Source organism: Corvus hawaiiensis, chromosome 1 (assembly GCF_020740725.1).
Source record: "Corvus hawaiiensis isolate bCorHaw1 chromosome 1, bCorHaw1.pri.cur, whole genome shotgun sequence".
NCBI lineage: Eukaryota > Metazoa > Chordata > Aves > Passeriformes > Corvidae > Corvus > Corvus hawaiiensis.
In genome coordinates this window covers 98,866,580-98,878,530 of record NC_063213.1, presented here as the reverse complement: position 1 = coordinate 98,878,530, position 11,951 = coordinate 98,866,580, and the positions used below count along the sequence as shown (strand labels likewise).

At 63.3% G+C, this 11,951-nt stretch overlaps 2 protein-coding genes across 2 annotated transcripts; both read right to left on the bottom strand.

Moving 5' to 3' along the window:
• Positions 1-38: 38 nt before the first annotated feature.
• Positions 39-1,472, bottom strand: KPTN (kaptin, actin binding protein). The gene is given in 5 exon segments (XM_048322123.1): positions 39-68; positions 465-506; positions 508-548; positions 1,082-1,226; positions 1,228-1,472. Coding segments are annotated over 5 exon segments (345 nt in total). The 5' UTR covers positions 1,315-1,472.
• Positions 1,473-1,983: 511 nt separating this feature from the next.
• Positions 1,984-11,914, bottom strand: NAPA (NSF attachment protein alpha; the record flags this gene model as incomplete). The annotated part of the gene is given in 13 exon segments (XM_048320965.1): positions 1,984-2,237; positions 2,933-2,983; positions 3,135-3,173; positions 3,175-3,204; positions 4,700-4,804; positions 5,063-5,080; positions 5,082-5,148; positions 5,628-5,683; positions 6,990-7,067; positions 7,975-8,021; positions 9,971-10,087; positions 11,156-11,235; positions 11,586-11,914. Coding segments are annotated over 13 exon segments (1,119 nt in total), but the record flags the coding sequence as incomplete, so codon positions are not given.
• Positions 11,915-11,951: the final 37 nt, after the last annotated feature.

The window sequence follows — 11,951 nt, the reverse complement described above, 5'->3', positions numbered from 1 at the left end:
GTCGAACTCGCAGCCGGGCTCGTAGTCGCAGTAAATGTTCAGGAAGGGGCTGGCTTGTCCCCCGAGTCCTGGGGGGGCCAGAGCACCCTGAGACCCCCCTGAGACCCCCCCAAAACACCCTGAGACCCCCCCAGACTCCCCCAAAACAGCCTGAGACCCCCCAGAGCCCCCCAAAACACCCTGAGACCCCCCTGAGACCCCCCCAAAACACCCTGAGACCCCCCAGAGCCCCCCAAAACACCCTTGAGACCCCCCTGAGACCCCCCCAAAACACCCTGAGACCCCCCAGAGCCCCCCAAAACACCCTGAGACCTCCCCCGAGACCCCCTGGGACCCCCCGGGACCCCCCCAGGACCCCTTGAGGCCCCCCCCAACCACCCTGGGACCCCTCGAGACCCCCCCGGCCCCCCCCAAAATCCCCCCCAAACCCCCCCGGGCCCCCCAAAGCCCCCGGCCCCCCCCACCTTGATGAAGGTGATGCCGACGACGAGGCCGCGCTGGGGGGGGGGATTTGGGGAAGGAATCGATGGAGACGATTTCGGCATCCACTGAGGGGGGAGGGGCGCTCAGGGGGGGCGGGGACCCCCCGGGACCCCCCCAAAATCGACCGGGAGCTCCCCCAACCCCCCCTGACCCCCCCAAATCCACCCCGGCCCCTCCCCGGCCCCTCCCCGTGACCCTTCACGACCCCCGGGACCCCCCAGCCCCCTCTGCGACCCCCCAAAATCCCCCCCCAGAACCCCCTGGGACCCCCCCCCAAATGCCCCCCAAATCCCCCCCAGCCCCCTCTGAGACCCCCAAATCCCCCCCAGAACCCCCTGGGACCCCCCCCAAATGCCCCCCAAATCCCCCCAGCCCCCTCTGAGACCCCCAGATCCCCCCAGACTCCCCAGATCCCCCCAGGACCCCCCGAGATCCCCCTGAGACGCCCCCAGATCCCCCCCAGCCCCCTCTGCGACCCCCAAATCCCCCCCGAACCCCCCCAGGACCCCCTGAGACCCCCCCAGTGCCCCCCCAGACCCCCCCTAAATCCCCCCCAGGACCTCTCAGACGCCCCCCAGCCCCGCCCCGGCCCCAGTACCGGGGATGTAGGTGAACTGCATCTCGCGGGCCAGGGGCCGCAGGCGGGGCCGCAGCTGCAGGTACCGGAACAGCAGCACCTTCCCCTTGAGCGCGGCCGCCAGGAGCCCCCCGGGGCCCCCCCCGGGCCCCCCCCCCGGGCCCCGCCAGCGCCGTCAGCCCGTACACGTTACTCTGCGAGCCCAGCCGGCTGAAACTGTCCTCGACCAGCGGGCAGCGGCCCCACGGAGACATCGCGGGGCTGGGGATGGGGCGGGGATGGGGCGGGGGATGAACCGGGAGCGGGGCCGACACCGGGAACGGGCACCGGGACAGGCACCGCCCGGGGCAGCCCCCCGGGAGCGCCGCGCTGGGGGCCTTGCGGGGAAGGGGCGCGCGGCGATGACGTCACGGGGAGGTGACGGGAGGGTTCGGGGGCGTGGCCATCGCTGGGTGGGCGGGGCTTGAAGCGGTGGCCACGCCCAGAGGGGCGGGGCCGGAGCGGGCTTGGGGGGATCGGGGGGGATCGGGGGGGATTTGGGGGGATCTGGGGGGGGATCGGGGGGATTTGGGGGGGATCTAGGGGGGATCAGGGGGGATTTGGGGGATCTGGGGGGAATCTGGGGGGGTTTGGGGGGATCTGGGGGGGATCGGGGGGATTTGGGGGGATCTAGGGGGGATCAGGGGGGATTTGGGGGGATCTGGGGGGAATCTGGGGGGGGTTTGGGGGGATCTGGGGGGCCAAGGGGGAACCTGGGGGTCCCGGGGGGCTCGGGGGAGGGCCAAGAGGGGCTTCGGGGAGGTTCCGGGGGGCTCAAGGGGGGTTTTGGGGTCCATTTCTTGGGGGGAGGGGACAATCCCATCCCCCTTTCCCTGGAAAACCGGGGGGAATCCCAACAAAGCAGGAAAACGCCACATCCCGGCTCCCGTTAAATATTTTATTCGCTCGGGGTCAGGCACGGCCGGGGCGGGGGGGGGAAGCGGCGGCTCCGGGTCCCGGGAACGGCGCGGATCCCGGGAACGGCGCGGATCCCGGGAACGGCGGGGGTGCCGGGGGTGCCGGGGGTGCCGGGGGGTCAGCGCAGATCCTCCTCCTCGCCCCGGATCGTCCTCTTGATGCGCAGCAGCGCCGTGGTGAGCCACGGGTCCAGGCGCGAGACCGCGTCGAACTCCTTCACCTGCGGCAGCGACCGTGGCGGCTCGCGGCGGCTCGGGGAACCGGGGCGGTTTGGGGCGGTTTGGGGCGGTTCGGGGCGGTTTGGGATGGTTTGGGGCAGTTCGGGGCGGTTTGGGGCGGTTTTGGGGTGGTTTGGGGCGGTTTGGGATGGTTTGGGGTGGTTTGGGGCAGTTTGGGGCGGTTTGGGATGGTTTGGGGCGCTTTGGGGCGCTTTGGGGCGCTTTGGGGCGCTTTGGGCGCTTTGGGATGTTTGGGGGCAGTTTGGGCCAGTTTGGGGCGGTTTGGGGCGGTTTGGGGCGGTTTGGGATGTTTGGGGCGGTTTGGGGCAGTTTGGGGCGGTTTGGGGCGGTTTTGGGGCGGTTTGGGGCGGTTTGGGGCAGTTTGGGGCAGTTTGGGGTGGTTTGGGGCGGTTTGGGGCAGTTTAGGGTGGTTCGGGACAGTTTGGGGCAGTTCGGGGTGGGTTAGGGGGAATTGGGGGGAAATTGGGTGAGATTGGGGAAAATTGGAGGAGTTTGGTCAAATCTGGGGGAATTTGGGGTGAATTTGAGGGAGGATTTGGGGAGGGATTTGAGAAGGGATTTGGGGTGGATTTGGGGTGAAATCAGGGAGATTTGAGAGAGGATTGGGGAGGGATTTGGGGTTGGATGTGAGGTGTTTGGGGGGTGGATCTGAGGGGATTTGGGGCTCCCCACGTACGGCGTCGGTGAAGGCGTCGACGTTCTGCTCCTCGTGCGCTTCCAGGAGTTTCTGGGGAGGAGGAGGAGGAGGAGGAGGAAGGGGAGGCTCCTCGCGCTCCCCCCGGGCTGCACGGAGCGGATCTGGGATGGTCCCGGCCCCGATCCTGGGGGAGGAAGAGGAGGAGGAAGGGGAGGAGGGGAGGGAGGGGAGGAAGGCTGACCTTGACCAGTTTGCATTCCCGGGAGTCTGAGAAGGCCGGGGAACATCTCCTCGTACCTCTGCACGGCCAGCTGGGAACGGGAACGGGGATGGGAACGGGAATGGGGACGGGAACGGGGACGGGAACGGGAACGGGGACGGGAACGGGGATGGGAACGGGAACGGGGACGGGGATGGGAGCGGGGACGGGGACGGGGATGGGAACGGGAACGGGGACGGGAAACGGGGATGGAACGGGAACGGGGACGGGAACAGGAACGGGGATGGGAACGGGAACGGGAACGGGGACGGGAACGGGAACGGGGACGGGAACGGGAACGGGACGGGAACGGGAACGGGGATGGGAACGGGAACGGGGACGGGGATGGGAGCGGGGACGGGAACGGGGATGGGAACGGGAACGGGGATGGGAACGGGAATGGGGATGGGAACGGGAATGGGGACGGGGATGGGGACAGGAACGGGAACGGGGATGGGAATGGGGATGGGGACAGGAATGGGGATGGGAACGGGAACGGGGACGGGGATGGGAATGGGGATGGGAACGGGAATGGGGACGGGGATGGGAACGGGAATGGGGACAGGAACGGGAACAGGGATGGGAACGGGAACGGGGATGGGAACGGGAATGGGGACAGGAACGGGAACAGGGATGGGAACGGGAACGGGGATGGGAACGGGAATGGGGATGGGGATGGGAACGGGAATGGGGACAGGAACGGGAACAGGGATGGGAACGGGAACGGGGATGGGAACGGGAATGGGGATGGGAACGGGAATGGGGACGGGGATGGGGACAGGAACGGGAACGGGGATGGGAATGGGGATGGGGACAGGAATGGGGATGGGAACGGGAACGGGGACGGGGATGGGAATGGGGATGGGAACGGAATGGGGACGGGGATGGGAACGGGAATGGGGACAGGAACGGGAACAGGGATGGGAACGGGAACGGGGATGGGAACGGGAATGGGGACAGGAACGAGAACAGGATGGGAACGGGAACGGGGATGGGAACGGGAATGGGGATGGGAACGGGAATGGGGACAGGAACGGGAACAGGGATGGGAACGGGAACAGGGATGGGAACGGGGACAGGAACGGGAACAGGGACGGGGATGGGGATGGGAACGGGGATGGGAACGGGGATGGGAACGGGGACGGGGATGGGGTGTGAGGGGAGGAAGAGGGAAAGGGGAAAAACGGGAAAAAACCAGGGGAGACCCTCAGGCCCTCCCATCCCAATTCCCCATTCCCATCTCATATTCCCATTCCCAATCCCCCATTCTCACATTTCCCCAATCCCCCAATTCCCATTCCCACATTCCCACATTCCCGTACCCGGGCGTTGAGCATGTCCACGCAGCAGTGGCAGAGGGCCCCGTTCCCATTCCCACATTCCAATCCCACATTCCCATTCCCACATTCCCGCATTCCCACATTCCCGTACCCGGGCGTTGAGCATGTCCACGCAGCAGTGGCAGAGGGCTCCGTTCCCATTCCCACATTCCCAATCCCCCATTCCCAATCCCCCATTCCCCTTCCCACATTCCCGCATTCCCGTACCCGGGCGTTGAGCATGTCCACGCAGAAGTGGCAGAGCGCGGCGCGGAAGAAATGCTCCTTGGCGCTGTACTTGAGCAGGGGGCTGTCCATGGCCACCGCCCCCACCTGGAATTCGGCGTTCCCGGGATCCCCGCGGTCACTGGGGCCGGGGCAGCCCGGGGATTGGGGGTGGAGGGAACCCCGGGATCGAGGATTTGGGGGATTTGGGGGGGTTTGGGAGAGGAGGAAATGAGGGGGAAAAGGGAAAAAAGAGGAGGAGGAGGAAGAGAAGAGGAAAAGGAAGGAAAAGGAAGAGAGAGAGAGAAGGGAAAGGGGGAAAGGGAAAAGGGGAAAGGGAAGGGAGGAGGAGGCCGAAGGCCAGACCTGCTCGTAGATGTCGATGGGCGCGCGGGAACTGCTCGAGCTGCGCCGCGTACGCGGCCACCTTCAGCAGGCACTTGTTGGCCGAGCTGGGAACCGGGAACGCGGGATAGCCCGGCCCCGGAAAACCCCAAATCCCAAAATCCCAGCCCAAACCCCAGAAATCCCTCCCCAAATCCCAAAAATCCCAGCCCAAATCCCAGAAATCCCTCCCCAAATCCCAGAACCCCCTCCCCAAATCCCAAAATCCCTCCCTGAATCCCAGAACCCCTCCCCAAATCCCAGAAATCCCAGCCCAAATCCCAAAATCCCCAGCCCAAATCCCAGAAATCCCAGCCCAAATCCCAAAATCCCTCCCCGAATCCCAGAACCCCCCTCCCCAAACCCCCCAATCCCCCCAGGCCCCCCCCACTGCCGGGATCTGCCGGGATCGGCCGGGATCGGGCAGGGAGGATGAGGAGGATGAGGAAGGACCAGGAACCGTCCCCGGACGGGAATTTGGGGCCGGGGCCGCGGGATCCATTGGGATTCGGGGCCGGGATCACCGGGATCCCTCGGGATCCGGTACCTGGTGGATTCCTCCCCTTTGTAGTAATCGGCCGCCTGCTCGTAGTGGGCGATGGCCTGGGGGGAAAACCGGGAAAAACCAGAAAAAAAACGGGATCAAATCCCGAAAATCCTGCGTGAGATCACCCAAGAGTGCGATGGAAAGGGAAAAATCCTGGGAAAAACCTGGGAAAAACTGGGAAAAACTGGGAAAACCTGGGAAAAACCTTGGGAAAATGGAAGTGCTTCAAGCAAAATGCAGAAAAATCTCCAATTCCACTCTTTTTCCCCAGGTTTTTATGGATCTATCCACCCTTTTCCCCCGGGTTTCTTAGGGAATTAATGAGGAATCCGTGAGCAAAGCTGGGTTTGAGGAGTGAAAATGAGTGAAAAGTCTGGGAAAAGTGGGATGAGAATCCAAGGGATGGGAGAGAGGGGCTGGAATGAGGGAGGGGACGAGAGGAGGGATTGGGATCAGGGATGAAACCACGGAATTCCCTGAATGTGGGCAAAATTCTGGGAAAATGGGGAATAGAAGAGGGATGAAAGTGCCGGAAATGGGGATTAGAATCCACGGGAATGGCCCAGAATTCCAAGGAAAAAAATAAATAGGAACAAAGTCAAAAACATGGATGGATCAAATGGAATAAACCGGGATCAAATGGGATAAACTGGGATCAATCCACCCAGAATTCCCAGACAAGCTCCGTTGGTTCAGGAATAATTCCATAAATCCCCGAATTTTCCATCCCCCCCGCCCCTCCCCCGCCGCTCCCGTGCCCGTTCCCGGTTTCCCGCGGCTCCGGCCGCCCCCGCTCCATCTGCTCCCGCCGGGATGGGGCCGGGCCGGGCACAGCTCCTGGAAAAATCCCAAATTCCCGGAAAAATCCCGCCCTCCTCCTTTCCCAGGCCGGTTTCCCGGCGTTTCCCAGGGGAATTTGGGGACTCCCCCGGATTTTGGGGAGTTCTCTCCTTCGGGGCGAATCCCTGCGGAAAATCCCGGCTTTGTGAACCCTTCCCGATCATTCCCGGGTTATTCCGGGATTCCTCCAGGGCTGGGGAGAGAAATCCTAAAACAATCTGGGAACTGAGTTTGGAATCCCCTGGAACCCCCTGGGATCCTCTGGAACCCCCTGGAACCCCCTGGGATTCTCTGGGATCCTCTGGAAGCCCCGGGATCCTCTCCAAGATCCCCAGGGAACGGAATTCCACAAAATCCCTTTTTTCCCTCCTTTTTCCCGCCCGGGATGATCCGGATTCACCCCCCCAGCCCCAGGGAAGGGGAAAAATCCGGGATTCGGGGCGATTCCCGTGGGGTTCTGCGGGATGGGGAGGGGAGGAGGGCCCCGGAATTCCGGAATTCCCGGGCTTTTCCGGGATTTACCTTCTCGATGTCCACCAGCTCGGCCTCGTAGATCTCGGCGATGGAGACGTGGTGCCGGGCAGCGATGGTGAAACGGCCCTGGAGAGCGGGAACGGCCCCGGAATAACGGGAATGGCCCGGGAATAAAGGGAATATCCCGGGAAAAATGGGAATGGCCCAGGAATAACGGGAACGGCCCGGGAAAAACGGGAATGGCCCAGGAATAACAGGAACAGCCCGGGAAAATGGGAATATCCCGGGAAAAACGGCCCAGGAAGAGCGGGAACAGCGGCCCGGGATAACGGGAACAGCCCGGGAATAACGGGAATGGCCCAGGAAAAACGGGAATGGCCCGGGAATAATGGGAACGGCCCAGGAATAACGGGAATGGTCCAGGAATAACGGGAGTATCCCGGGAAAAAACGGGAATGGCCCGGGAAAAACGGGAATGGCCCGGGAATAATGGGAGTATCCCGGGAAAAACGGGAATGGCCCGGGAAAATGGGAATATCCCGGGAAAAATGGCCCAGGAAGAGCGGGAACAGCGGCCCGGGATAACGGGAACGGCCCGGGAATAACGGGAATGGCCTGGGAAAAACGGGAATGGCCCAGGAAAAGCAGGAATGGCCCGGGAATAACGGGAACGGCCCAGGAATAACGGGAATATCCCGGGAAAAAACGGGAATGGCCCAGGAATAACGGGAATGGCCCGGGAAAATGGGAATGGCCCGGGAAAAATGGGAATGGCCCGGGAATAACGGGAATGGCTCGGGAAAAATGGGAATGGCCCAGGAAAAACGGCCCAGGGAGAGCGGGAACAGCGGCCCAGGATAACGGGATCAGCCCAGGGGAAAACGGGATAATCCCAGGGAAAAACGGGAAAACCCTGAGAGAGAAGCACCCCAGGATGATCCCGAGGGATCCGGAGCCCCGGGAACGGGAAGGAAACGGCCCCAGATCCCAAATCCTGGCGGAGCTGCGGGCGGGAGGCCCGGGAGCGCCTCACCATGTCCGTGTAGATCTCGATGGCGCGGAGCAGGCAGTTCACGGCCTCTGGAAAACCGGGAAAAGCGGGAATGGGGCGGGAACGGGGCGGGATCGGAGCCCAAAGCCTCGGGATCATCCCCGGTAATTTTTAGGGATGGGACCCCCCGGGTTTCGGGGATCAGCCCCGGGATCCTCGGGATCAGAGCCCCAAAACCTTCGGGATCAGAGCCCCGAATTCCGGGACTGGAAACCCCCAAAGCTTCGGGATCAAAGCCCCAAGTCCTTGGGATGGGCCCCGGATTCCCGGGATTGCCCCCCCCCTTCCTGACGCTTCCGGGAGCAGAGGCCGCGGGGTCGGGATGGGATCCCCCCGCCCTCGGGATCGCAATCCCGGATTCCCAAAGCGCAGCCTCAGTTCCCAAAACCTCGGTGCCTTCAGGGATCTCCCCCCCTTTCCTCGGGAATTCCAACCCCCCCTCCAAGCGAATCCCGAGACATTCCAGGAAGTTTTCCCATTTCCAGGCAGGACAATTGGATAAAAACATTCCCGGATTCGGCAAAAACCTCCGGGAGATGAAAATTCCCGGGTTTTTTTTGGCTCAGGTTGTTCTGTTATCCCTGAAAACCACCCCAAAAACCGGGAATGCTTCAGGGAGCGGGGGGGGGATGGGGACATCCCAAGGCGTTTTCATCCCGAAAATCCACCCAAAACTCCGGAATTTCCACCCCTCCCCCCCCCTCGGAGCCGCTTCCAGCGGAAGCCAAAACCCCGGGAATTCCACCCAAAGCTGGGCTCCATCTGCTCGGCTCCGGGGGATCCCTGCCGAGGGGGGCGGGGAGCGAATCCCGGCTCCGCAATTCCGGCTGGAGCCCAAAAAACGGCCGGAAAAGTGGGAAAAGAGCCCCCCCCTCCCCCCACCCGGCACAAATTCCACGGGATGAGGCCAAAACCCCCGGAGATTTGGGGAATTTTCGAGATTTTCGTGCTCTGGTCGCCGTGCCGGAGGCGGTATCCGCCGGAATTGCGATGGGAATGCGGAGCCTTCCCCCGCGGATCCGCCCGGCCGAGGGCTGGGGGGGGGTCTCCGGGGCAGCTTTGGGGGAACTCGGGGGGATTTTGGGGCATTCGGGCCAATTCCAGGAAATTTTGAGGGATTTTGGGGCATTTGTGGCTCCTGTGGCCGGGCCGGAGCCGGAACCCTCTGGAATTCGACGGAACCGGGAGCCTTTCCCTGGGGATCCCGTTTTTTTGGGGCTTTGGGGGGGGTTCTGTGGGATTTTATCGGGATTTTCCGGGGTTTCCGCCCCCCACATCGCCCCCGGACACAAAAAACCCGTGGGAGTCCCCCCCCCGAATTCCCGGAATTCCCACTCCCCACCCTGCGGATGGGCCCTGCAGGGCTCCGAGGGGGGTTTTAGTGGGATTTGATGGGGTTTTCGTGGGATTTGATGGGGTTTTAGTGGGATTTGATGGGGTTTTAGTGGGATTTGACGGGGTTTTAGTGGGATTTGATGGGGTTTTAGTGGGATTTGACAGGATTTTAGTGGGATTTGATGGGGTTTTCGTGGGATTTGATGGGTTTTAGTGGATTTGATGGGGTTTTAGTGGGATTTGATGAGGTTTTCGTGGGATTTTCCAGGATTCCAGCCCCCTCCCCCGTGCCAGCCCCAAAACCCTCCCAGAGCCTCCCGAATTCCCAGAATTGATGGAATTCCCGCTCCCTACCCCATGAATCCACCTTTTTGATGTTTTTAGGGGGATTTTAGTGGGATTTAATGGAATTTTAATGGGAATTAATGGCATTTAATGGGATTTTAATGGAATGTGACAGGATTTTAGCCGGATTAGACGGAATTTAATGGGAATTAACAGGATTTTAGTGGGAATTAACAGGATTTCACGGATTTGGCCGGATTTTTCATGGGATTTTCCAGGATTCCCAGCCCCCACGTCACCGCCACCCCCAGAGCCCCCCGAATTCCCCGGAATTCCCCCGCAATTCCCCGCCGCCTACCCTGCGGATCCGCCTTCTTGAAGGCGTTCCCGGCGTCCACGAAGTTGGAGGCGGCGTCGTGTTTGCTCTGGAGCTGCAGCTGCAGCTGCGCCGCGCGGGAGAAGGCGCTGCCGGCCGCTGCGGGAGCGGGAATGGGGCCGGAATGGCACCGGGACACCGGGAATGGGGCCGGGAATGAAACCGGGAAACCGGGAATGGCACTGGGACACCGGGAATGGGGCCGGGAAACCGGGAATGGGGCCAGGAAACAGGGAATGGCACCGGGAAACCAGGAATGGGGCCGGGAATGGCACCGGGAATGGGGCCGGGAAACCGGGAATGGGGCCGGGAATGGCACTGGGAAACCGGAATGGCACCGGGAATGGGGCCGGGAAACCGGGAATGGGGCCGGGAATGGCACCGGGACACCAGGAATGGGGCCCGGGAATGGCACTGGGAAAACCGGGAATGGGGCCGGGAATGGCACCGGGAATGGGGCCAGGAATGAAACCGGGAAACCGGGAATGGGGCTGGGAATGGGGCTGGGAATGGGGCCGGGAATGGGGCCGGGGAATGGCACCGGAATTCTTGGGATTCCCGCTCCAAGAAAGGGTCAGGGAAGGGGCTGGGATTCCCGGGGTTCCCGCTCCGCAGGGGGATCAGGGATGGGGATGGGGCCGGGATTCCTGGGATTGCTGCTCCGGGGGGATCAGGACGGGGATGGGGCTGGGACAGGGGACGGGATCAGGATGGGATCAGGACAGGGATGGGATCAGGACGGGGGTGGGATCAGGATGGGGATGGGATCAGGACAGGGGTGGATCAGGACGGGGATGGGATGGGATCAGGACGGGATTCGGACGGGGTCAGGACGGGATCAGGACGGGGATGGGATCAGGATGGGATCAGGATGGGATCAGGACGGGGGGGATCAGGATGGGATCGGGACGGGGTCGGGATGGGGTCAGGATGGGGTCAGGATGGGATCAGGATGGGATCAGGATGGGATCAGGATGGGGATGGGATCAGGACAGGGGGGGATCAGGATGGGATCAGGATGGGATCAGGATGGGATCAGGATGGGGATGGGATCAGGACGGGGGGGGATCAGGATGGGATCAGGATGGGATCAGGATGGGATCAGGATGGGGTCAGGATGGGATCGGGACGGGGTCGGGACGGGGTCGGGACGGGGTCAGCCCTCACCGCTCCAGTTTTTGGCCATCTTGAACATGTTGGCGGCGCGGGCGTAGCACTCGCAGGCCTCCTCCAGGCGGGACGAGCCCCTAGGAACGCGGGATTGGGGGGGAAACGGGGAAGGGGGGGGATTTGTGAGCACTTAAAGGGATTTGGGACGGGGAAAAGGGGGAATTCAGGGGGAAACAGAGGGAATGGGGGAAACTCCGGGGATAAAAGAGGGAGTTGGAGCAGGAATTCCCCTCCCCCTCCCCGTCAGCCTCTCAGAGCCCCCCGTTCCCCTCCCCTCTCCGCTCTTCCCCCTCAGAACTCCCCAAATTCCCGCCCTCTCCTCCCCCCGCCGCCATGACACCCCCTCCCCAACCCTCCCTCAGGCCTCCCCCGGGCCCCCCTCGCCCTCCGCGGCCCCGCCGCTCCCCCCCGCGCCGCTCGCACGCACCCGAAGAGGCCCCCGAGGAAGGACTGAGCCCCCCGGACCTTCCTGTCGGCCTCGCTCAGGAGCCGCTGCGCCTCCGCCCTCCTTCCCCGCCGCCGCCATGACAGCCCCGCCACAGCCCCACGTGACCCCCCGCCCTGCGCCACGTGACCGGGAGCGCCCCCTGGGCGCGACTGCCTCGCCGCGGCGCCCTCTGGCGGCTGGAGGGACTGCGCACCGGCGTGTGGGCGCGGTTTATGCAAATGAGGGAGTGCCACCGGGCTGCTGAGAGGCCAACGTCGGGGGCCCGGTTTATGGTAATTAACAGCGGGTGAGGGCGTGGTGTATGTAAATCAGGGCTCTGGATTGCCCCTGGTTTGTGATGGGGCG